Source organism: Rhineura floridana, chromosome 7, assembly GCF_030035675.1.
Source record: "Rhineura floridana isolate rRhiFlo1 chromosome 7, rRhiFlo1.hap2, whole genome shotgun sequence".
In the NCBI taxonomy this organism is placed as follows: domain Eukaryota; kingdom Metazoa; phylum Chordata; class Lepidosauria; order Squamata; family Rhineuridae; genus Rhineura; species Rhineura floridana.
Genome location: NC_084486.1, coordinates 53,813,734 through 53,841,456, shown reverse-complemented (window position 1 = coordinate 53,841,456; position 27,723 = coordinate 53,813,734). Strand labels below are relative to the sequence as shown.

The following is a 27,723-nucleotide window of genomic DNA, read 5'->3' as shown; positions in this document are numbered from 1 at the left end:
GAAGAGTGCAACATTTAGGGAGAGTGGTGCTGAGAACAGTATGCATAACCTTCCTGAGATTGGGTCCCTAACGTTGTAAAATACTTACTGCATAATAGACTGCCTTTTGTATACTTATAAAAATGCTTGCTAAATAAGCAAGAAAGCTTTCTGAATAGTGGGTTCACAATACACCTTTTCAGAGAGAGAGAGAAATGATCTTTAGATTTTCCTTCCTATTGGACAATCAACTGAATTTTTTTTTTACTAGTTGCTATATAAAGGACTATCTAAGCGATTGGAAACTAATGGTGAAAAGCAATTGGATTTTATTTTTCTGGTTGTAGAAATAGAAATGGTTGCTAGGTTGATTATTCGGCCCAGAAACCATGAAAAGGCCTCATACTGAGCTCCACATATTAGGAAAATCAGAAATTAGGCCTGAGTTACAAACTAGGTGGCCAGTCAGCCAGCTAAATGTAGTTTGCTGTGATGTACTCAAGAAAAGCAAGAACAATAGCATCTATGATTGTGAGTAGAGTGAGTTCTTTAAAAGAGTAAAGGGTAATTTAGGGTAGATCTTTTTTCAAATCATTTTATCTCTTTATTTCACCCATTAGCAATAAGTACCCAATCATGCTCTGCTTATCATAATAACTGCAGAATAAACAAACTCTTCTTACTGCAAGCAAACATACATGCTTCTTTATTGCTGGCTGGGGATAGAACACAACTGTAAGTGAAACTGAAAAGCAGGGCAAAGGAAAGTTCAAAGGGTGGAGTCAAACTCTAGCCCATAATACAAAGTTCTAATATTTAACTGTTCAAGGGTTATGTTGCTATACAGGCTGGGTTTCCCCCCAGGATCGCTTAAGTAATTATAGGGTGATTGTGATAATGAACAATCCACCCTCAGCCAAGGAGAGTCTTGAGTTAGCAGTCCTTTGAGGGCTTTTCCAGATGAGGCTTTTGTTGTGGATTCACCCTGCCTCGTTCACTGAATTTTTCAGAGGGTCCTATTTTTAAAGTGCTCCTGTTCTTACAATAAGCCATCATTCTTTAAATGGAGGCTGTCATTGTCTGTCATGTCACAAACTAAAAATACATTTTTAAAAAATAAATATCGGAGGGGGGGAGTATAGCTGGGGTGGTGGTACACCCATTTCCCCCACCCTGGCTACAGGGCTGCACATGTGGCGTGGAAGGAGAAGAGAAGGATTCAACAACATCAGCAGCTGCGTCAGTGGAGGAAACTTAAGCAGTAGCATAGCCACAGAAGATATGAAGACAGGGCCTTTGAACGCTGTGCTGTTTGATGCCTGGATGTAGAAATAGTAAATAATGGGTAGTCATGAATTCACAATCACTTTGGCATGAACTGGAATTCAAAGAATGGTGCAGGTAGTTCTCTGTACTCTTTGAAGCTTGTGTTTCTGGAACTGCAGCTCCTTTGCTCAATGATAAGAAGTCAGAAATCGCAACAAGGATTCTGGATCCTAGACAATTTTTGATATCCTCATCATACATGTAGATCACATGGTTTTCCGCAAAGAATCCTGGAATCTGTAGTTTGTTATGGGTGCTGGAAATTGTAGCTCTATGAGGTGTAAATTACAGTACCCATGATTCTTTGGGAGAAATCATGTACTTTAAATGTATGGTGTGGATGTGACTGATAAATTGTCACCACTGCCTTTGCTAGCTAACAGCTTAATCTATGCATACTTACTCCAAGGTAAGGTTCATTTATTTCCATGAAGCTTACTCCCAATTGTGCTTAGGACTGCAGCCTTAAAACTATGTAGATCTGATCCAGTAGTACACACCAGATGCCAAAAGTTGGATGCTGATGCTTATGGTATTAGAAGCATTTAAATATTTTCAGTTTCATACATATATATGATCCCATGGCTTGTTTCTTCTTTGTATGTCCATCCCATTTTTTAAAGCTTCATCTATTCCAGGTTTGATAGATATAATCTATAAACGCAAGCCAGTCCAGACTTCAGTATTGATTTTGTTTGATGTTGCATCCCTAGCAACATAAGCAGCTTGCACTGCAAACTAAGTTGTCACTAATGAAAAATAAGCAGTGTGTTAACATTAGATGTGCCTTGCATGTTGTTAATATCAGCTGCAGACAAGCAATTACAGCCAAGAAGTCTGAATGGACTGCATCTGTTTGCAATTCATTTCTAATTAGAAGATTTAGTGTTACTCTGAAATTCTTGTATAAATTGCACACTGGAAGACAGACTCAGCAGAATTGTATTATTGAATAGCTTGTGTGGCAGCAGCTTGATTCCTAAGAGGACATTATTAAAAGAAGGCCATTTGTATGTCATTTAAAGGTGTGTTTGTGCATGTGTGTCGTCCAAGCAAGTCATTTTTATTTATTTATTTTACTTCCAACATTGTTTAATTAATACCTTTAAAGCCACTGAGCAACCACAGGGCTGTTTTAATTTGGAAAAACAGTTTTGGAGTTTTTTTTTCTTGTTACTGTTGTTAAAAATGGAGGGTTTGCTAAGAAAATATATAACACATTAGTATTAAGGTGTTTCCAGATAGGTATTTGAGCATTTACAGATGGGTGTTTCTTTAGAAGCAGCTTGTGGGTGGTGCACTTCACTCTGCTAGCTTTCTGGCAGGTAGGTCACTGTAACTTACCAGAAAGGAAAGGGGAAGAGGTGAAGTGGCAGGGATATCTGTGTGGTGCAAATGTACCAGCAGGAGTGCCAAATAGGCCCCACTGGTGTGTTCGCACCATGCCAACCTCCCTGCTGCTGCTCCCAGTAAGCTACCAGGATCGCTGATCCCGGTGATCTATTGCCGGGAACCTAGCATAGCAGTTCTGCCCCACCCAACAAAGGGCTTCTGTGTTTCTTGTGGGATGGGTGCTCCTCAGGCATGCTTTTTTAATGCAGTGTCTACACAACATCATTAGTATTGAAATCCCACGCCATATTCCATAACCCACACCCCATTTAATCCAGATTTACCCTTTCCAGGAAAAAAAAATCCAATGAGTTAAAAAGAAAAACTGCAGTAGCCTGTGGCCAGCAACCTGTTTGTGTCATCTGAATGCCCCATTATATACTAAGTCCCATCTGGAACTGGGGGTTTCTCCAGACGGTTAAGCCCATACTGGGAAATTTAGGTTTGTGCAGTTAAAATGGATTAAAGAATTCTAGAATCATAAAATCATAGTGTTGGAAGGGGCCTATAGGGCCATCGAGTCCAACCCCTGTGCTCAATGCAGGAATCCAAATTAAAACATACACCCTAGTGTCTCCCTAATGCACTGTTCTTCAATCTTGAGTCCCCAGATGTTGTTGGACTACAACTCTCATCAACCTCAGCTAGGCTAGCCAATGGCCAAGGATGATAGGAGTTGTAGTCCAACAACATCTGGGGACCCCAGGTTGAAGAATGGTGCCCTAGGGCAACAAATCCACTTATAAACAAATGCTGACATTTTGCGGTTAGGAAAGTGACAGCAAAATACACTGAAAAACGTGAGATGAGTGGATGATGAACAGAAAGACTTGTGAACACCTCATAAGCAAATCAGGATGAAAGTTCACTGTCATATAACTGCTCCATAAACAAATCAGAACAAATGCTCAATAAAGACTGGACAGAATCTAACCAACAAGTAAGCTTTGTGCAAGCAAATCAGGAAGAATGCTGAATTAAAAAGGTAGTCTGGAGGAACCATGAATGTAACTGGAATAATTTCTTTTGGATTATATTTGTGCTGATGGAATGAGTATCTAGGAGCCAAGTAATATGCAGGGAGGAATTTCATTGACATTTCTTGCTTTTCAAAGCTCTGTTAAGCTCAGAAGTTTCTTACCTTTTCCAATTGGCATTGTTTTTATCCAGAACTGTTGCCTTGAAGAATTCCATGAAATTGTTCAATGCAAAATGCTCAGGGTTCGTCAACGATTGATCTAATCTTCATATCTGAGGAATTATATCAATCGATTGAAAATTATCATATAGCAAATCGCCCGGAAAGCGATCATTCGCCTGTATCACTGCAACTTAATTGTGGTAAGGAGTTTATACATTTAGATAAATATACCTCTGCCGATGAGGAAATAAATATACGCCAAGCTAGGATTAAATGGGTCCCTAGAATAGAAAAGGCAATTATAGATAGCCTAAACTCTCCCAAAATTCAGTCTATTAAAGATCAACTACTCTTTCCCACCTATCAAAACAATCCGTTCTTCCAACTTCAAAAATTAATACTCGTTCTGCAAACTGCTATCTATAAAAATACAAAAGTTAAACCACATAAGGATTACCATAAATCAAAACCCTGGTTTGACCACGAGTGTAGAGTGCTCCGTAAGGAATTACGGGACTCCTACCATAGTTATGCTAAGAACAAATCTATCTCCCATTTGCAAACTTATTGTGAGATCAAAAAGAAATATAAAAACTTGATAAGGAGGAAAAAAGCCCAAGAAATCACTGAGACCTGGCAACAATTGCTAAATGCTGCCAAATTACAGAATTCTAATCTTTTTTGGTCTCTAATTTCTCGTCACTGGCCTAGGTCTAACGTTAAAATAAATTGTGTGATTCCCTCAACTCACTGGGAAAATTACTTTTCAAAAATTTACCAAGCAAATAGTAATATTTCTCACAATATCCAATTTTTGACAAGTGACGTCCCTTCTTGGCCACCTGTAACACTTGAAGAAATCTCAGAGTTTATTTCCCGATTAAAATCCAACAAAGCACCAGGTCCTGATAATTTGCCATCTGAAATCTTCAAAGCTAATGCTAAATGGTGGACCCCCATCCTTGCGGCGCTTTTCACCTATATTGACTCCTCAATGAAAATTCCATCAGATTGGGGTAAGGCAATTGTTATCCCAATCTTTAAGAAAGGCTCTCAAACCAATCCGGCCGACTATAGGCCAATAAGCTTACTTAATATTATAAGTAAACTATACACAGCCCATCTTTACTCTAAATTGGTCTCATGGTCGGAACAAAACGATATTCTTGCGCCAGAACAGGCGGGCTTTTGCTCTAAACATTCCATACTAGATCAAGCACTTATATTACAAACATCTAGTCGAAAAATACGCAAACAAAAAAGGTGGTGCTTTATACACGGCGTTTATAGATCTGAAAGCGGCCTTTGATTCGGTTGATAGAGCCAGATTATGGTCTAAACTAATTAATCTAGGGATTGACAAGCGCCTGCTCATATTAATACAAGGATTACATCAAAATACCTCTTTACAAGTTAGATGTAACAACAAGGGACATTTGACTAACCCTATTCCGACATTTAAGGGTGTAAAACAGGGCTGCATTCTTGCACCCCTGTTGTTTAATATTTATATTAATGATGTTGTTACAACTATGGCTACTACATCCTCTCACTCTCCTATTTTAGCAGGTAAATCTAGAAACATTCTCTTATATGCAGACGACATAATATTAATTTCAAAAACCCCGATAGGTCTGAAACGTTTACTTTCTAAATTAGCCTTGTATTGCTCCTCCGAACTATTGAGTATCAACTATCAAAAGACGAAAGTAATGATCTTTAATAAATCAAGATCCAAACATCGCTGGGTAATTCAAGGCCAAGAGATAGAACAAGTGAATTCCTTCAAATATCTAGGAATAATTTTCCAAACATCTGGTAGCTATCGACAACACACTAAATTGGCGGCGCTCAATGCAAAAAAGACCACAAAAGCATTGACAACCTTTTTTTATGCTAAAGGTGGACAGTCCATTCTCCCGGCGTTAAAAGTCTTTAATGCTAAAGATATCCCACAGCTAACCTTTGGGTCGCAGTTGGGTAAAAATGATAACCTATCTGAACTGGAAACGGTCCAGAATGGTTTCTTAAGATCGATTATGGCAGTTTCCCCCTGCATTCCTAATTGTGTTTTAAGGCTGGAGCTGGGTGCTCAGTCTATAGAATCCAAGGTTTGGTTCTATAGAATTACCACATGGCTAAAATTAATATTGGACCCGACTGGCCTAACTCCTTCTATCCTATACGATAATCATAAATCAATCTGGGCTAACACGATCCAAAATAAAGTCCAAAAAATAGGTTTCTCTTTACCATCACTTTTAGCCATGGGTTTTGATGCTGCCCGGTGCAATGTTAATCAACGTCTAAGAGATATTGACGTGCAACATCAACAAATGCTTATAAAAAATCATCGCTGTAACTTAAGCTTTTTAAGACCATTGCCGTACATATCTAATCTAATCATTCCTAAATATCGCAAGGCATTCACTAAGATGAGGCTAAATGTCCTACCCTCAGTGGTACTTGAAGGAAGATACAATAAAGTTCCATATAAAGATCGTATATGTCAATGTGGATTGGGGGAGATAGAGACCAATGCTCACGTCTTATTACGATGCCGATATTATCATTCTTATAGATCTCATTTAATTCTCCCAATTTTGGACCCATATATCCATCAAATGGAATCCTTTTGGATGGACTATTTATTATCAGACCACTACCCAGAGATAACTTCAGCAGTCACTAAGTTTAGTCTGATAGTTATAAATTTTAAGAAAAATAACTGAACTGATTTCTTTTAAACTCCATCTGCCTTTTGAAGTGAACTAAAACTTCACTATTAATTTTAATTTTAATTATCAGATTAATTTGTTTCTAACTGACTCATATAATTGACACCTATGTAGTTTTTAACTTTTAAGATTTATGCTGTTTGATCATAGGACTCATATTATGATGTCTGTAATTTTAAATATACTTATTTATATCCTCTTCTATGTAATTAAAATGTGTTTATTTAAGGTTGGTCTTGTGACCGTAATAAAGACTACTACTACTACAATGCAAAAGCTGCATATCAGTGCAAAAGTTGCAGTTATGTGAAACCTGATGTGAGCTGAGTCTCTAACTTTTGAGTTAAACAATGGCAATCGGTTAGCTCAGACAGATTCCAATTGTTTTTCTTGGGATCTGGTCCAAAGAGCATGCAGGTATGCAAGGAGCTTGTAGTAGCTGTAGCAATACGATTTTTTAAAAAACTGGAGGACGGAGCAGAGATGGCTAATCCTGCCATATCCCAACTGCGTTTGTAACCCAATTTCAAAAGCAACTTTGTATATATGGCACATAGGAGAGGGGGCTGCTTGTGCCAGAAATTTATTTAAATTATTGTCAGCAGGGCCGACACAAGGCATGACTGGGCCCTTGGGCACCAGCCTGCCCTGGGCATGCGGCTCCTGCCTGTTCCACCTACCTCTCTCCTGTCCTCTACTGCTGCACACACTGCGTGCACAGGGCTGCCATCATCCAAGATGTGCAGTGGAGGCTTCTCTAAGGGGCTGATGCCCTTGCCGCCATCTTGATTGATAGTATGCATGCGCAGTATGCTATGTGCACACACATGCCTGACATCAACCAAGATGGTGGTAGGGGCATCAGCCCCTTAAAGAAGCCTCTGCCGCCATCTTGGTTGATGGCAGCCCTGCGTGCACAGAAGCACAAGACAGGAAAGAGGTAGGTGGAGCGAGCGGACAGGTGGGTGGCCTGGAACCCCCTCCCTGTGATCCACGGATTGCAGAAGGGGAATGCTACTCTCCCACCCTAACGAGGGGCCCTTCAGGGGCCCTTGGCTGGGGCCCGACCTGGCTGCCCTTTGGCGCCAGCCCTGATTGTCAGGCCTATCTATGTTGGCACACCTATGTATGAATTAGCCTTTTACCAAAAATGGCAAAAAAAAATCAAATATGCATCTGTCTTTGTTATCAAGGATGAGCATGCAAACTGCTGTTGGGAAACCATAGGTTTAGGTATAGTGAATATGCCTGTTCTTGCTAGAGTTAATTAGTGCAATTAATTTTCATGACGAAGTCCACTGGAGAAGTGACAGGGAGGTTTTTCCTTCCTTCCCTCTGTCTCCATCTCCCCAATATACCCAGTGTTTAATAGAGATGGAGTTATCTGAGGGCTCTTATCTCCTGTTAGCCATCCCTGACATGCTAATATCCACTGTGTTGAGAAGACATTGACAGGACTAACAGTAGCTTCGGGGGGTGATTATTGGTGTGATTCAAGAATGGGAGGAAAGGATTAACCCCTCCTTCCACTGCACCATGGTCCTGATCCTGGTGTTAATAGAAAAAACAGACACATTAAGACCCCATCTGCACTATACATTTAAATCATTATTAACCACTTTAAACAGTCATGGGTTCTCCCAAAGAATCCTGGGAACTAGATAAATAGATAAATCTATCTATCTCCCAAAGAATCCTGGGAACTGTCGTTTGCTAAGGGTTCATAGTCAGACTCTATTCTGCTCACAGAGCTACACTTCTGAGAATGGTTTAACAACCCCTCTTCCCAGGGAATTCTGGGACTTATAGCTCTCTGAAGCTAACTCCCAGTACCCTTAACAAACTACAGTTCCCAGGATTCTTTGGGGGAATCCATGACTGTTTAAAGGGGCATAATACTGCTTTAAATGCATAGTCCAGATGAGGCCTAAATAATCTCATTTCTCTTTTTGGCCCTTAACTGGTGATGATGAATCTGCTGTTTTCACAAGAGCTTTCTTAAATATATTGTCCAACATATATTAATTGGTAATAAGATACATGTAAAACATACTGTGTGATTTCTTCTTCTAGGTCAGTAAATTGGAGAGGGAAAAGAATCAAGAAGTTAAGCAGATCAAAGAACGTGAACAGCATAAAAACACAGTGATTGTAACAGAGCTCAAGGCAAAACTTCATGAAGAAAAAATGAAGGAGCTTCAAGTTCTTCGTGAAGGACTTCTAAGACAGCATGAAGCGGAGCTTCTTAGAGTCATAAAAATTAAAGACAGTGAAATTCAGAGACTCCAGGCCTTACTGAATGTTGTACGGGATGGGACTCCTGATAAGGTTAAGACAATGCTCTTCTCGGAAGCAAAGGAGGAGGCCAAAAAAGGGTTTGAAGTTGAGAAAATTAAAATGCAACAGGAAATTTCAGAGCTTAAGGGGGCTAAAAAACAAGTGGAAGAAGCTTTATCAGTGGTTGTTCAAGCTGACAAAATAAAAGCGGCGGAAATACGAAGCGTTTATCACCTTCACCAAGAAGAAATCAGCAGAATAAAGAGAGAATGTGAGAGGGAAATTCGCCGATTGGTATGTGCAGATTTCATTCGTTCTGATGGTTTTTAAGAAGGGGGAAGGGAGTGAATGTTTTTGTGTCTGCACTCAAAATAGTTTAAATGCGCATAACAAAGCATCCTGCTCTTGGGCTACTAATCTGGTCAGACTTTCTGATCATTCTGAGGTTCATCCAGCTAATGAAAACATCTGGGATGAGGTTGTATCTGAAATATATGCTGTGCTGTAAGTTAACAGGCTATAAGATTTTGATCCAGGTTGTCTCTCACTCCCTTCTCATGTCATCTGTTTAAATGATCCTTTCAGTTCCATCAGGAATGAACTTCACATCATTTCTGGTTAATATACAACAGGTTGTTAATTTTTAAAAAATTGAATTTCAAAGCTTAACAAGCTTACAGAATAGTGATGTGCTAAAAGCCAAATATTGCCTTGCCTTTCTAGTGGTAAAGGATAAATTAGGAGGAAGGAGATGACGTTTTATTTCCTGCTTGCTTTGCGAGTAAGATCTCGTCCACAGCATAGGCCACAACCAGCTTTGTAAATTGTTGTTCATATTTATGTACTTTCTCATGTTGTTGAATTGTATTGTTATTGAGACACGAAAGACTTCTAATGATTGTAGAATGGCTAGCATATTATATAGTAATCTAATTGTTACTAAGAACCTTTTCTACTTGTGGATGAGTTCATATGTAGGCAAAACTGCAAATATGATCACAACACAACACCAAATTAAATGGAGTAAACCCATCAATGTCAAGGGTTTAAGCATACTTTACAGCACAATTCTTGGCATGCCTAATCAGACAGAACTCCCAATGAATGCAGTGGGACTTACTTGGGTAAATGTGTATAGGACTGCAGCTTGATGGATGGTGACCACTGAATACAAGTTTGTGCAGTTCCTTCTGCTATTGTTGTTTTTTTTAAGAATTTTTTAATTAAGTTTCTATATATAACAAAGAAAACCCAAACACATCTAACAACGTAATAAAGATGGAATATCCACAAGAAAGTGAGGCAGTACAGAGAAATAAGGTTGTCATTTTACATTATATACCATAAACTAGACAAGAAAAGGAGGCATTACTACATCACGCAAATAAGGTACATATATACATTAGCTTGTGCTAGCGAAGATCTTTTAGCCTATTTTTATAGTTAAATGTATACACGTGGCCTTATCATATATGAACCTTCACATCTGAGTTGCACAACACTTCCTACAGGAAAATATGTAACATATAAAGTGTCCCTTACACAGTTTTCATATCCAGGATAATTTATTTCTATTATATACTGCTATACTTTGCATATAAATTCACTCAAGAGGTCATTTAAATTCTCATTGGATAACTTTGACTTTGCATGATAGCTTTTAATTTAATATTTATCTTTCTTATGACTGTTTGGTTTTTCAGATGTTAGAATATTACTATTACCAGGCATTTTGAAAATGAGGTCTTTGTGTAGTCCATTTTGTTCCAGCTCCACGTTGAGACCAGCACCACATCTGTATCTTACTGTGTTTGAATTTGTTTAACACACCCTTGATCACAATGAAATCCATACTTAATGCATTCTAACACTATTTGTGGGAGACTAGTTGTAGCAAAAAGTTATTTCTGCAGCTAATTATTCATGGCAGATCAATTCTTGATGTATAACTTCAGCTGAGTTATGATGCCTATTGAGCTCTTTGTTGTTTTCCATGATAACGATGACAATGACAGATGCACCTTCAGTTTCATATTAAATGATCCAGTTTTTCATAGTAATAGGTTCTATTCAGAGGTATGCAATATCCAGAATGGATGTTGGTGATTCACTTTCTTTTCCAAAGTAAAAGATATGGCTGTATTCATAACAGAATATGTGTCTGATAATCTAAGTTTAGTCATGTTAAATCCCATTTCATCAAATTTGTCAAGTCAGGAACGTCAGGATCTATGACAAAAGAGATAACTTCTGGGACCAGCACCTGATGTTTTTTCGTCCTATTTGGGGATATACAATGTGAGAGTAAGTGAAAATGGCAACTATAGCAGGGGTTCCCAGACAGTGGCCTCTTCATCACTAATGGTCTGAGAGCTTCATTCTGGCCATTCATGGTGTATCTTTGGATTTGTGGTTGAAGATGAGATATGGCACATCCATCACATCAAATATTCATATTGATTTTTAATTGTTTTATTTCTTATATTGTATTTTATTGTACTCCAAATGGAATTCCAGTTGTAGTGCAACAAAATGCAATATAAAAGAAATAAAAGAAGCAATAAAAATACAGTTAAAATCATACCGCATCTAGCATAGTACATTGCAACTGCTGCAACAAGCAGAAAAGTCATTAAGTGGTCTGCCAAGACCCTCAGCCATTTTTCAAACGGTCCATGGGGAAAAAAGTTTGGGAACCACTTATCTATAGCATTCAAGAATGCAAAGAAGCAGTCTAACTATTTGGTCAATTTCAAAGTATAGTTTTATTTCACTACAATATATAGTTACATTGTAACTATGACTGAAGTCACAACTTAAAACTATAGAGTCTGGGTGGTATGATGGTTAAATGTACCTGGATTTGGACCTCTGTTCAGCTTGAATCTTGGGTGAGTCTCAGGTAGGGATGAGCTAGAATTCCGCCCAATTCAGATTTGGTGCCGAATTTTCCATTAATTCGCTTACTTGCTATTGTTGCAGATCAGATTTTTATGTAGGGATTTTTTGTTGCTGTTTTCTGGAATGATTATTTTTTTAAAAAAACTGTCTAAAATATTTATATTAATATTGATATTGTCTTGGTATTTCCTTAAATTTATTGATATTTCCTTAAATTTATCAAGATTTCCTTTCAAAATATCATTTTTTCTGAGGAGAGGAAAATGCACTGGTAAAAGCAGCAGCTAGTAGACCAAGAATGAACTCAAATCAATACCAGCCTGTTAGGTCAACAGATTGCTTTCGAACCGGCACTGGCCAATGGATCCCATCCCTAGTCTCAGGTCACATCCACACCATACTCTGTTCTCACAGTGGCCAACTAGATGCCCATGGTGGAATATGTAGCAGAACTTGAACACAACAATGCTCTCCCCACTTACAGTTCTAAGCAACTGGTATTTGGGGGTATATTGCCTCCGACAATGGAGGTAGAACACAGCCAGCATGGCCTGTAGCCATTGATAGTATTATCCTCCATGGAAAAAAAGCCATCAGACTACGGTTTTACATGCTTGCATGTAATGTGCAGTGTGTTTAACCCTGAAATAGCTCTTCCGAGTTTAATTAGTATAGAGCCAAATTAAAATTACTTGGCTGTGCTTCCAGTAACTCCCCCCTAGCCTTTTTAATTTTTAACTGACTTTAGTGAGAATTTCAGGTCTTGCCATCTGTAGGACTCAGTCATGGGCCCTTTGTGGGGAATAACAATTTCTTTGTGGTGGAATACAAGATTCAGTTTTTAGTAAAGGGCTTGGCTGCTCACTGTTGCTGAAGCCAAAAATAGTTATTTTCTCAGCTTTTACTGCCTTTTCCTATGCATGCAGCTTTCTACAAACAACCATTTCCCCCTTAGCTCTCAACCTCCTGTAGTGTGAATATCTCCAAACAAGACATTTTGGATGTATAGTGCTGCTGCATTTTGGCTCAGATCTGTATTTCAACACTCACACTTTCCTACCTGGTCTAGGTGTTTAAATCTCACATCAGTGGGAGCTTGTGGCTCCATGTCAGTGGGGCAGTGGAATCTGCTCCGGGTTTTAGTCCAAACTTTCAAGGAGCTGTCCAAGGTGCTTTCTAGACTAAAACCTGGAGTGTATTCACTGCTCCACTGACATCGGAGCCACCAGCATTCACTGTCTCACATACTCAGATAAAAGATGAAGCTAATAGCACTCATGAGACAAGCATCACAGTCAATATTCACCTAGGGATATATTAACCTAATAGACAGAGTAACAAGTTGTGAATTGAGCAACAGGATGGAATTGTCATGTTAACACATTAGAGATCCCATTCAGTTATAAGCCTTGAATGAAACCCACACTTTGAACATTGTTCACATGTGAGGATTGCAGGAAAGAAAATAATTTTTGACTCAGAAAATGTACTCTAATATATTTTGGCAAGAGATTAAACTCCACTCAAAGATCTATTGGGCTTGCTATAGTCATGTGGTTATAATGTTTTCTGTTCTTTATGTCAGCTATATGTCACCACATATTAATAGCAGAGCTCTGTTTAACAGGAGGCAAATTAATCATCAACAGCAAACACTTAAATGCCGGAGTATTTACTGAGCATGTTTCAAGATCATGAAGCCATATGTTTTTATGCTTATAACACATTGTTTTGTAGAAAGAGGCAAAATAGCGGGAACCAGAAATCTGTTACATTTATTAACTGTGTATATTTTCCATTACATGAGATGGTGCAGGAACTAGATATCAGTGCTAAAGCAAACTAAGTGACCACAGCTCACAAGTACTCATTCCAGAAAAAGAGGTGTTTTAATCTGCTGTAGCAAAAAAAAGCAATGTGAACTGTGGCACCTTAGAATCTAACAAATTGTATGGTGACATGAGTTTACGTTGGCAAGAACCTCCTTCCATTTCATGCACTTGATTAAGGTAGAAGGCTAGGACTGGGGAGGGCAGCTATGAGAGAACTAGAAAAGGTCATCAAATGCAAAGATGTATCACTGAACACTAAAGTCAGGAACATTCAGACCATAATATTCCCAATCTCTATGGATGGATGTGAAAGTTTGACAGTGAAAAAAGCGGATAAGAGAAAAATCAACTCATTTTAAATGTGGTGTTGGAGGAGAGCTTTGCAGATACCATGGACCACTAAAAAGACAAATAATTGGGTGTAGGAACTTACTTCCCTCTGGAACTTACTTCCCTTTGACCTTCGGCATGCCACCTCCCTGTTGACTTTTCGCCGAGCCTTGAAGACCTGGCTCTTCAGGCAGGCCTATGGAATCTCTGGGGTGGGTTAGGTTTTACACTGTATTAATGTAAGATGGTCTTCAGATGAGATGTTATGATATTAATAATGTGATGATTATGTATATGAGCAGATTGTATTTTATATTGTATTTTATATTGTACGTCGCCCAGAGTGTCCGTTCAGTCGGACAGATGGGCGTCTGCTAAATAAAATTTTATATTATTATTATTTATAAATTAAACCAGAACTATCACTAGAAGCTAAAATGATGAAACTGAGGTTATACTTTGGTCACATAATGCGAAGACATGATTCACTAGAAAAGATAATAATGCTGGGAAAAACAGAAGGGAGTAGAAAAAGAGGAAGACCAAACAAGAGATAGATTGATTCCATAAAGGAAGCCACAGACCTGAATTTACAAGATCTGAAAAGGGTGGTTTACAACAGATGCTACTGGAGGTCGCTGATTCATAGGGTCGCCATGAGTCGTAATCAAATTGAAGACACATAACAACAACAAAAAAGTGGTCACTACTTATGAACATTCATGCCATAATAGATTTGTTTGGCTGATTTGTTTCACTTAGATCCTGCAGTGAACAAGAACAGACTTGGAAAAACCCGATTGTGAACATCCATTTTTCATTAAGGTTTTTAACAGAGGCAAAAAAAAGAAACCAACAACCCTACAATTTTGGAATAAAGACTTGTGTAAATCATCAGACGTAATTAGCACAACTTTTATGTATCATCAGCTTCCTGCTATTAAAATTTGTTAGAATTGAATTGTTAAAAATGTTAGAAGATATGATTCAGCAAGATATGAGAGCTTTGGATTTCTAATCATTTGTATCTTGAATTGTAAAAAATAGTTAGCAGACGCTTCTCTTTTCTGCTGGATATAGCAGAATATAAAACAGCTGCTTAAAAACCCCTACTTTGCATTGAATATGTGATCTTTGATCACACTTATGGTTCTGCAGTTGTGAAATATGTGCTAATGCATTCATCAAAGCTCTTCAGCGCCTTTTAGTATCTATTCTTTGGGAAAAGAGTTGGAAGTATGAATACCACATTTGAAAGAAACAAAAGAACATATCACGTGGAAGACTTTATCTCCTCACTTAACAAGCACACTCTACAATACACATACTCTGTTTCTCTCACACACGCATACACACATGGATGAAGCATATCAAAGTAAAAAAAAAATCCTTCTGAGCCAGTGCCAGCCCAAATCTTCTTGCTGCCTGAAGTAAAAGACAAGATGGTATTTCCCGCTGCCCCGTTCCATGTATGAAAACCAAACAGACTGGCAGCTAAATGTAACTTCAACACTGGTGAGAGGATACTGCACCTGAAGGCAATTTACAGGGTGTAGGGCTGACCCTATGGGCACACACAGCTCTGCTGTCCAGAACCGTGCTGCTGCTTCCCATCCTCCACCATTTGCTGCTGAGGTGGCTGCCTCACACGGCCTAATGGTAGGGCCCATGTTTAAGCCTTTGAAGAGCTCTGACTTTTCTTCAGTACCTAATAATCACCCTCACATTTGAAATGAAATATAGGGCAAGTCTGCATAAAGACTTGAATTCTGAAATTTCTGAGTAAAAATGTAAATGTACTGCCTTCAAGTCGATTCCAACTTATGGAGATCCTATGAATAGTTTTCATGAGGCTGAGAGGCAGTGACTGGCCCAAGGTCACCCAGTGAGTTTCATGGCTGTGTGGGGATTTGAACCCTGGTCTCCCAGGTCAACACCTTAACCACTACGCCACACTGGCTCTATAAACTTTCTGAGACTGCCTTTTATTTATCCCTTAATAGCTCTACTCAGGACTGATGCCATCACCTGGCATTCTTGGGCATCTGCCATGGACCCACAGCATTGCAGGGCCCACAGCTTATTGTTGTCCTACTTAGTTTTTTTATGGCCTTGTACTCTGAGCAGTGCCAGGTGACTGAATCTGGCCATCTTTTTAATTTCCCACAGTTCGCCTGACCTGGCATTGTGGAGAATTAAAAAGGGTGGCTGGACTCATTCAGTGGTGTTTGGAGGGCTGCCATCCCAGGTAGATGAAGCCCACAAGGACCCACTGGAGAGAACCCACCAAAGGACATTTGACCAGGGCCCCCTAAAATTCTGGAGGTGGCCTTGACTATATCCTGCTGGCTGACTGCCATAATATTGGAATTTAATTGAATGACGACTATACAGTAGTTGATACACCCCAGTGCACAACTACCAAGATTTTTCTTCTAAGGGCCTGGTTCACACATATATGTTCATCATTTCATTGCTGCAATATCAGATGATGCCTCACGTATCAAAGCCTTTGCAGATCTAACACCATAATGTAGCCCCTTTCAAACAGTCTAATAAAAGTGTAGGGTTGCAGGATGGGATTGCAGTAGAAGGCTCAATCCTTGACCCATGCACATTCTTTATAATTATACATTGTGGGCTCCAAGATTTTGGGTGAATGACACTGAGTGGTATTAAGCAACCTTACAACTCTCTCCCCCCCACACCAAGAATGTCACTCTGCAGCAAAAAGCAGATTTCCACTTATTACCCAGTGATACCTTACTCACTTCCTCCTACCAGATAATAAAATCAACAATACAAACTTTAAGGGGATGGCGCGCTCAACCTTGTGATGACCCCAAAGGTTTGCCTCCTGGTAGTGGCTTCACACACTATAGCAATCTAGTCTGTGGGCTGGGATGCAAGTCAATTAGCCTGTTTTTATTCTCCTCTTCCTCTGGACTCAGCTCCAACTTAGCAGCAGCATCCAGACTGGCAGGGCAACCAGGACAGGATGGACAACTCCCTGGTCCTGGAACCCCTCCCCAGCAAGAAGAGTCAAAGCACAGCAGGTCAGCATCTTCTCAGAGGTGATGCTTCAGTGGCCCTCTTATCTGATCACATTTTCTTGTACACTGTGCAAACTGGAAATGGTCATGCTGTTAGGGCAGTGGGCATCATCTGGTCTTGGATCCCCGGTAATTGCCAAACCAAGCTACCTTCTGGAGCCAGCTCTGCATCCATAGGCAGTCTCTGTTTGCACCTTTTTATGTTGGGGGGTCACGTGTCTCTAAAGATGTTATAATGAATGCACATCTGTCAGTATGGAACTTGCCATTGTGACCCCGCTGCTCCCCCATGCGCTTTCTTTAGAATAGGGATGGGGTACCTGTGACCCCCAATATGTTTAGACTCCACTTCCCATCAGCCCCAGCCAGCATTGCCAATAGTAAGTGATAATAATAATAATAAATTTAATTTATATGTTGCCTATCTGGCCAATGACCACTCTAGGAGACGTACATGAAGAATTAAAATACAATACAATAAAATACAATAATAAAAATAAAACAATACAGCAGCAATAATAATAATGCAGGGTAGAAGGCATTTGATCATAACAATTAACCCTCCCCGGAAGTCCCAAAGCCCTGTTGAAAGAGCCAGGTCTTTAAGGCTTTACGAAATGTATTTAGGGAAGAGGCGTGCCGTAGATCTTGTGGGAGGGAGTTCCAAAGAGTGGGGGCCGCCACTGAGAATGCCCTCTCTCTAGTTCCCGCCAATTGAGCTGTTTTTGTCGGCGGGATTGAGAGAAGGCCCTGTGTGGCAGATCGTGTCGGGCGGCATAATTGGTGGCGTTGCAGGCGTTCCTTTAGATAGACTGGGCCGAAACCGTATAGGGATTTAAAGGTTAATACCAACACCTTGAATTGGGCCCGGAAAACAACAGGAAGCCAGTGTAGATCGAACAACACAGGCGTGATGTGATCCCGGCGGCGACTATTCATAAGTAATCGAGCCGCCGCGTTTTGTATAAGTTGTAGTTTCCGGACCGTTTTCAAGGGTAACCACACGTAGAGCGCATTACAGTAATCCAGTCGAGAGGTGACCAGGGCATGTACTACTAGTGGGAGTTGATGATCAGGAAGGTAGGGTTGCAGCCTTCGTATGAGGTGTAGTTGATACCAGGCTGCCCGGCTCACTGCCGAGATCTGAGCCTCCATGGACAGCCTGGAATCAAGTACAACCCCAAGGCTACAGACCTGGTCCTTCAGGGGTAGACTTACCCAGTTGAACTTCAGGTCAACGTCTCCCAACCTTCTCTTATCCCCCACGAGCAGTACCTCGGTCTTATCGTGGTTCAACTTCAGCCTGTTCCTCCCCATCCATCCACTCACAGATTCCAGGCACTTGGACAAGGTCTCCACAGTCAACTCTGGTGAAGATTTAAATGAGAGATAGAGCTGAGTGTCATCTGCATATTGGTGACACTGCAGCCCAAATCTCCTAATGATTGTCCCCAGCGGCTTTATATAAATGTTAAATAGCATGGGAGAGAGGATAGAGCCCTGTGGCACACCACAATTGAGAGGCCAAGGGTCTGAAACCTCCTCCCCCAATGCTACCTGTTGGTACCTATCGGAGAGAAAGGAACGGAACCACTGCAGTACAGTACCTCCAATTCCCAATCCCTCCAGGCGATGTAAGAGGATACTGTGGTCGACAGTATCAAAAGCCGTTGAGAGATCGAGGAGGACAAGAAAGGTGAATTCTCCCCTATCTAATGCCCTCCTCATGTCATCTACCAGAGCGACCAAGGCTGTTTCAGTTCCGTGACCAGTCCTGAAACCCGATTGGTATGGATCGAAGTAATCCGTTTCATCCAAGTGTGCTGACAACTGGTTGGCCACCACTCGCTCAATGACCTTGCCCAAGAATGGAAGATTCGAAATTGGGCGAAAGTTATTAAAAACTTGGGGATCCAAGGAGGACTTCTTCAAGATTGGCTTTACAATTGCCTCCTTGAAAACTGATGGCATCACACCCTCTTGCAAGGATGCGTTTACCACCGTTTTAATCCCTGTGCCCAATTTCTCTTTGCAGCTCATAAGGAGCCACGATGGGCAAGGATCATTCAGGCAAGTGGTAGGCTTCACAGTTGAGAGTACCTTGTCCACATCCTCAGAAGGGAGAAGCTGAAACTGATCCCAATTTACCGGCTTGCAACTGGCCAACTCTGGTTCACTTACTGTGTCCACGGCGTACAGGATTGAGCTCCGTAAGTGTTCGATTTTATCGGCGAAGTGCTTTACCAATATGTCACAGGAGGCCTTTGACTGTTCCAAGGGGTCTTGAGCAACTGGACCGACCAGTCCTCGAACCACCTGGAAGAGCCTCCTGGGACAGCACTCCGCAGACGCAATAGAGGCAGCAAAGAACGCTTTCTTTCCTGCCCTTATTGCCACTTGGTAGGCAGCTACTGCTGCTCTAACCTGTGTCCAGACATCTTCGGAGCGGGATTTCCGCCACCGGCGTTCTAGTCGTCTCACCTCCTGTCTCAGCGAACGCTGATGATGGGAATTATAGTCCAGAGACATCTGAAGGGCCACTTTCCTCATCCCTGCTTTGGAATATAGAAGGGCTGTAGGACATTCTTTTTTTGTTTAAGTTTTATTGATATTTTCCAATAATAGATAACAGTTAAAACAAATAATTAAAAAACCTTTTCCCCTCCCTTCCATTCCTGCCCCCCCCCAAACAATCTTTGCAGGACATTGGAAATAAAAGGTACAGTGAAGAAGGTGCACCAACCAAAGAGTCAATGAAGGATCCCTCTCCACAGTTGCACATGAGACACTGAAGGTTGTAAATTCTATGCATGAGAGTTTATATAAGTAATTAAGCAAAACCATGTTTCAATAAAGTCATCTCTTTAATTTCCATTTATGGCTCATGTTTGCTTTGTCAGTTTTTCCATTAGCACTATAATCCAAACCTTTTGCCTTCAAGTTTCCAAATATAAATTGTCCAGTTGTTTCCATTGTTGGGCTATCACCTGTCTTGCTGCCACTCGTAAAAAAAAGTTAACTCTTTATGCATAAGACCACTTTGTTCATCTAAAAATAAGGTTAATGAAGCCAACTGTGGTGTACATTGCATAGTTTGTCCCATAATAAACACTATTTCCCTAAAAACATCTCCCCAAAACTTTTGGATTACATTACATGGTCACCACATATGACACCAGCTTCCTGTACATCCACAGCCCCTCCAACAGAGTGGGGACATTTGGGGATCGATCCTATGGCACTTCTGTGATGTCAGGTAGCAGCAATGTAATATTTTGAGTGTGTTCTCCCTAATCTTTGCCGACATTTATAATAAGGTTTTCTTTGCCTGCATGTTGTTCCAAACCACCGACTCAATTTCTGTACCCAGATTGTCTTCCCAAAGCTGTTTCAAGGACTGGAGCATGCCTGTATGGATATCACAGAGTATCTTATAAAGTATAGATAAGATCCCTTTGGAAGTCGGAGATGCTTTCAGAACCAAACTCTCAAAGAGAGTCACATTGCATGTTGCTTGTGCCTGGACAGCCTTGTTGGTGGCAAAATATATAACCTGGTGTAATGGAACCAATGCGAGAGCCAGTGTGGTGTAGTGGTTAAGGTGTCAGACTATGACCTGGGAGACCAGGGTTTGAATCCCCACATAGCCATGAAGCTCACTGGGTGACCTTGGGCCAGTCACTGCCTCTCAGCCTCAGAGGGAGGCAATGGCAAACCCCCTCTGAATACCGCTTACCATGAAACCCCTATTCATAAGGTTGCCATAAGTCAGAATCGACTTGAAGGCAGTCCATTTCCATTTTCAATGGAACCAATTATAGTTTCCAGTCCCTAATTTAGTAGTCAGTTAACCCTTGAAAGTGTTGAACAGGTTGTGTAGGTAGGAGAGATCTTGAAATCCTGTACCCTCTCTTTATTAAAAAATGAGGGGTGCTGACAAAATGGGATCAATGAGGAGATAGGTAGAGCTAATTTTTTAGCCCACCTTGGCCATGCTGTGAGGTCAGCTGATGCAAATGGATTTAAAACATCCTGTGGGAAATTTTTATTCATTAAAAGAAAGGGCATTGCCTTAAGCTTACTGTGTGTCTCTTTCTTATGTTCCATGCACAGCCAAGTGCAGTGATCCAAGTCTTGCATAATTTGTATGACATTCTGTAAATGGCCTGCTTCATAGTACCATAAAATATTTATTTATTATTTTATTTATTTATTAAATTTATATCCTGCCCTTCCTCCCAGAAGGAGCCCAGGGTGGCAAAGAAAACATTAACAGAATTCTAAAACATCTTAAAAACAGACTTTAAAATATATTAAAACAAAAATACTTTAAAAACATCTTTTTAAAAAAGTAATTCCAACACAGACTGCGGTAAGGCCTCTACTTAAAAGGCTTGTTGAAAGAGGAAGGTCTTCAGTAGGAACCAAAAAGATATCAGAGATGGTGCCTGTCTAATATTTAAAGAGAGGAAATTCCAAAGAGTCAGTGCCACAACATTAACGGTCCACTTCCTGTGTTGTGTGGAATGTATCTCCTTATAAGATGGTATCTACAGGATACAGAGTGTAGTGATCGACTGATTATGTAAGGGGTAAGATGATCTTTCAGGTATCCTGGTCCCAAGCTGTACAGGGCTTTGTAAACCAAAACTAGAACCTTGAACTTGGTCTGATAGCTAATGGGCAGCCAGTGCAATTCTTTCAGCAGTGGGGTGCCATGTTGGCAATACCCTGCCCTAGTAAGCAGTCACGCCGCTGCATTTTTCACTAGCTGCAGCTTCCGGACCAACCTCAAGGGTAGCCCAACATACAGCACATTACAGTAATCCAGCCTGGGGGTTACCAGTGCATGGACAACAGTGGTCTGGCTATTCCAGTCCAGACATGGCTGCAGCTCTTTTAGCAGCCAAAGCTAGTTAAAGGCACTCCTAGCCACTGAGGTCACCTGGGCCTCTAGTGACAAAGATGGATCCAGGAGCACACCCAGACTACGAACCTGCTGTTTCAGAGGGAGTATAACCCATCCAAGGCAGGCAATTGACCAGTTATCCAAACTTGGGAACCACCAACCCACAGAACCTCTGTCTTGCTAGGATTCAGATTCAGTTTATTGGCCCTCATCCAGTCCACTACCGAGTTCAGGCACGGGTCCATAAGAACATAAGGACATAAGAAGAGCCTGCTGGATCAGGCCAGTGGCCCATCTAGTCCAGCATCCTGTTCTCACAGTGGCCAACCAGGTGCCTGGGGGAAGCCCGCAAGCAGGACCCGAGTGCAAGAAAACTCTCCCATCCTGAGGCTTCCAGCAACTGGTTTTCAGAATCATGCTGCCTCTGACTAGGGTGGCACAGCACAGCCATCACAGCTAGTAGCCATTGATAGCCCTGTCCTCCATGAATTTGTCTAATCTTCTTTTAAAGCCATCCAAGCTGGTGGCCATTACTGCATCTTGTGGGAGCAAATTCCATAGTTTAACTATGTGCTGAGTAAAGAAGTACTTCCTTTTGTCTGTCCTGAATCTTCCAACATTCAGCTTCTTTGAATGTCCACGAGTTCTAGTATTATGAGAGAGGGAGAAGAACTTTTCTCTATCCACTTTCTCAATGCCATGCATAATTTTATACACTTCTATCATGTCTCCTCTGACCCGCCTTTTCTCTAAACTAAAAAGCCCCAAATGCTGCAACCTTTCCTCGTAAGGGAGTCGCTCCATCCCCTTGATCATTCTGGTTGCCCTCTTCTGAACCTTTTCCAACTCTAGAATATCCTTTTTGAGATGAGGCGACCAGAACTGTACACAGTATTCCAAATGTGGCCGCACCATAGATTTATACAACGGCATGATGATATCGGCTGTTTTATTTTCAATACCTTTCCTAATTATCGCTAGCATGGAATTTGCCTTTTTCACAGCTGCCGCACACTGGGTCGACATTTTCATCGTGCTGTCCACTACAACCCCGAGGTCTCTCTCCTGGTCGGTCACCACCAGTTCAGACCCCATGAGCGTATATGTGAAATTAAGATTTTTTGCTCCAATATGCATAATTTTACACTTGTTTATATTGAATTGCATTTGCCATTTTTCCGCCCATTCACTCAGTTTGGAGAGGTCTTTTTGGAGCTCTTCGCAATCCCTTTTTGTTTTAACAACCCTGAACAATTTAGTGTCATCAGCAAACTTGGCCACTTCACTGCTCACTCCTAATTCTAGGTCATTAATGAACAAGTTGAAAAGTACAGGTCCCAATACCGATCCTTGAGGGACTCCACTTTCTACAGCCCTCCATTGGGAGAACTGTCCGTTGATTCCTACTCTCTGCTTTCTGCTTCTCAACCAATTCCTTCTCCACAAGAGGACCTCTCCTCTTATTCCATGACTGCTAAGCTTCCTCAGAAGCCTTTGGTGAGGTACCTTGTCAAACGCTTTTTGAAAGTCTAAGTACACTATGTCCACTGGATCACCTCTATCTATATGCTTGTTGACACTCTCAAAGAATTCTAATAGGTTACTGAGACAGGACTTTCCCTTGCAGAAGCCATGCTGGCTCTGCTTCAGCAAGGCTTGTTCTTCTATGTGCTTAGTTAATCTAGCTTTAATCATACTTTCTACCAGTTTTCCAGGGACAGAAGTTAAGCTAACTGGCCTGTAATTTCCGGGATCCCCTCTGGATCCCTTTTTGAAGATTGGCGTTACATTTGCCACTTTCCAGTCCTCAGGCACGGAGGAGGACCCAAGGGACAAGTTACATATTTTAGTTAGCAGATCAGCAATTTCACCTTTGAGTTCTTTGAGAACTCTCGGGTGGATGCCATCCAGGCCCGGTGATTTGTCAGTTTTTATATTGTCCGTTAAGCTTAGAACTTCCTCTCTCGTTACCACTATTTGTCTCAGTTCCTCAGAATCCCTTCCTGCAAATGTTAGTTCAGGTTCAGGGATCTGCCCTATATCTTCCACTGTGAAGACAGATGCAAAGAATTCATTTAGCTTCTCTGCAATCTCCTTATCGTTCTTTAGGACACCTTTGACTCCCTTATCATCCAAGGGTCCAATCGTCTCCCTAGATGGTCTCCTGCTTTGAATGTATTTATAGAATTTTTTGTTGTTGGTTTTTATGTTCTTAGCAATGTGCTCCTCAAATTCTTTTTTAGCATCCCTTATTGTCTTCTTGCATTTCTTTTGCCAGAGTTTGTGTTCTTTTTTATTTTCTTCATTTGGACAAGACTTCCATTTTTTGAAGGAAGACTTTTTGCCTCTAAGAGCTTCCTTGACTTTGCTCGTTAACCATGCTGGCATCTTCTTGGCCCTGGTGGTACCTTTTCTGATCTGCGGTATGCACTCCAGTTGAGCTTCTAATATAGTGTTTTTAAACAACTTCCAAGCATTTTCGAGTGATGTGACCCTCTGGACTTTGTTTTTCAGCTTTCTTTTTACCAATCCCCTCATTTTTGTGAAGTTTCCTCTTTTGAAGTCAAATGTGACCGTGTTGGATTTTCTTGGCAATTGGCCAGTTACATGTATGTTTAATTTAATAGCACTGTGGTCACTGCTCCCAATCGGTTCAACAACACTTACATCTCGCACCAGGTCCCGGTCCCCACTGAGGATTAAGTCCAGGGTTGCCGTCCCTCTGGTCGGTTCCATGACCAACTGGTCTAGGGAATAGTCATTTAGAATATCTAGAAACTTTGCTTCTTTGTCATGACTGGAACACATATGCAGCCAGTCTATGTCCGGGTAGTTGAAGTCACCCATTACTACCACATTTCCTAGTTTGGATGCTTCCTCAATTTCATATCTCATCTCAAGGTCTCCCTGAGCATTTTGATCAGGGGGACGATAGATCGTTCCCAGTATTAAGTCCCTCCTGGGGCATGGTATCACCACCCACAACGATTCTGTGGAGGAGTCTGCCTCTTTTGGGGTTTCGAGCTTGCTGGATTCAATGCCTTCTTTCACGTATAGAGCGACTCCGCCACCAATACGTCCTTCCCTGTCCTTCCGATATAGTTTATATCCAGGGATAACCGTATCCCACTGGTTTTCTCCATTCCACCAGGTCTCCATTATGCTCACTATATCAATGCTGTCTCTAAGACCAAGCACTCCAGTTCTCCCATCTTGGTTCGCAGGCTCCTAGCATTAGCGTACAGGCACTTGTAAGCAGTGTCTGTCTTCAAGTGTCTTTGGCACTTGTGGTTAGGCCTGTGGTAATTTTGCTCTTCTGAATTTATATCCTGTGCCCCTGCTCTCACAATGCCTACTTCTAGGCCTACCCCTTTTAAAATTTCATCATTTCTTTGGTTTTTATCCCAGGGGGGAGGTTTATTCCGAACCGGACCTTTCTCAGCTCCTGTCGGGTTTCCCCCCTCAGTCAGTTTAAAAGCTGCTCTGCCACCTTTTTAATTTTAAGTGCCAGCAGTCTGGTTCCATTCTGGTTCAAGTGGAGCCCGTCCCTTTTGTACAGGCCCGGCTTGTCCCAAAATGTTCCCCAGTGCCTAACAAATCCAAACCCTTCCACCCGACACCATCGTCTCATCCACGCATTGAGACTGCGAAGCTGGGCCTGTCTGGCTGGTCCTGCACGTGGAACCGGTAGCATTTCTGAGAAAGCCACCTTGGAGGTCCTGGCTTTCAGCATCCTACCTAGCAACCTAAATTTTGCTTCCAGGACCTCACGGCTGCATTTCCCCATGTCGTTGGTGCCAACGTGCACCACGACCACTGACTCCTTCCCAGCACTGTCTACCAAACTGTCTAAACGACGGGCAATATCCGCAACCTTCGCACCAGGCAGGCAAAACACCTTGCGGTCTACACGCCCATCACACACCCCACTGTCTATGTTCCTAATGATCGAATCACCCACTACAAGGATCCCTCCACCCCCGGAGATATATCCTCGGCACGAGAGGATAGCTGCTCATCCCCCAAGGAATGGGTCCCTTCTAAGGGATCGTTTCCCTCTTCCTCAGCTGGATGCTCTCCTTCCCCGAGACCATCGTTGTCCATGATAGCAGGAGAGCTATCATCGTTGGAGTGGGACACAGCTATAACGTCCCTGAAGGCCTCCTCCACACACCTCTCTGCCTCTCTCAGCTTTTCCAGGTCTGCCACCTTGGCCTCAAGGAAATGAAGTTGTTCCCGGAGAGCCAGGAGCTCATTGCACCGAGAGCACACCCATGACTTCTGTCCAACAGGGCTTGCACGGCCTCTCCTGATTCAGATGTTACAGAGAAATAGAGCTGGGTATGATCAAATCTCCTGATGACTGCTCCCAAGGGCTTAATATAAATGGTAAACAGCATTGGGGACAAGATGATACCCTGTGGCACTCCGCAGCACAACTGCCAGGGGGCCAAAAGACAATCACCCATTGCTATTCTCTGAAAAGTCCCTGGAGGTAGGATCAGAACCACTGTTAAACAGTGCCTCCGATATTCATCTCACCAAATCAGCTCAGAAGGATACCATGGTCAATAGTATCAAAAGCTGCCAAGATATCAAGTACGAATAACAAGTCACACTCCTCCTGTCCTTCTCCCGATAAAGGGTGACCAAGGCTGATTCAGTCACATAGCCAGGCCTGAATCCAGATTGTAACAAATTACATTTTTTAAACAAAGAAACGAAAAAATGTCTCTTCTAAGCTTTCAGCAGGCATTGGCCAAGTGCATCTTGACAGATATGAGAGCTAGGGAACTTGGAGAGAGAGAGAGAAAGAATATAACAGAATACAAGGCTGCTCTGGTCATTTTACAGAGCAATCCTAATCCCCACCAAAGGGCGGATGGGGCAAAAAGGAGCTCCCCTGGTAGGGAAATACATCTACCCTTGAGATTCCCAGTATGCCCACGGAAAGTTCCATGGACATAGATCTACCACTAGCAGTGTTCTTGGGCATGCCATGGATGGCCTTGGATCCAAAGCCCCCTTGTTCTCTTGACATGCCTATGGATTGGGCTTCTAGCCTACACCAGCTTGAATCTGGCACAAATATTTTCTCTCCCATTGGAATCAATAGGAAGGAAAATGGAGGGGGGGAGGAAAAACCATATCCCTCCAAATGTTCATCCTGAGTGCAGCAAACTGGCAGGGTTCTGGATTAGGGGTTGGGTGGAGGATTCACTTCAGTTCACACTTAGGAGAGAAATCTACCTAAGTCACATTTTCTGAAACAAAATTCAAGCTGAAACACAGCCATCCTTCCAAATTTACACTTCTGAATTTTGCAGTGCAGTTCTCCACCAAATAAGGTGTACAAAACTGCATACATTAGGGTAGCATGTGCATGAAAATGCATATATCAGTTGAAATAACACACAAAAATGCATTATATTAAGGGAAATTGTATTGCAACATTGTGTCTATTAGGCAAAATTGCATGCAAAGATGTGTATATTAAGAGAAATTTGCACTAAAATGCTGCTGAATTTTCATGAGGCTTTTTGAAATCAAACTGATACAGAAATGTGGAGAACTGAATTTAAGTTTTGAAAAATGAGAAACTGAGAGAAACCGAAATGGACCTCTTCACCCATCCCTATTCCAGATGCAGTATTGGCTTTTCCATGGACCTCTCCCCACCCCCCACATACTTAGGACTGCTTTGCCCGTTAATCACAAATGCAACCAAACTGCTCCATTATGAAACCTGCATAAAGGGTATAAAAAGAAAAGTAGATATTTTAGAATGGAGTGTTAAGTATATAAATCATTCTTCCTTCTTACCTAATTGATTCCAAGTAGAAAG

General features: G+C 41.5%; 1 protein-coding gene across 1 annotated transcript in view; it reads left to right on the top strand.

The window, feature by feature from the left end:
- JAKMIP3 (Janus kinase and microtubule interacting protein 3) overlaps positions 1-27,723 on the top strand; it is a 181,093-nt gene that overhangs the window by 89,971 nt on the left and 63,399 nt on the right. The window contains exon 3 of the mRNA XM_061634362.1: positions 8,650-9,147. Within this exon, the coding sequence (XP_061490346.1) occupies positions 8,650-9,147 (498 nt within the window). The remainder of the gene's footprint in view (positions 1-8,649; positions 9,148-27,723) is intronic.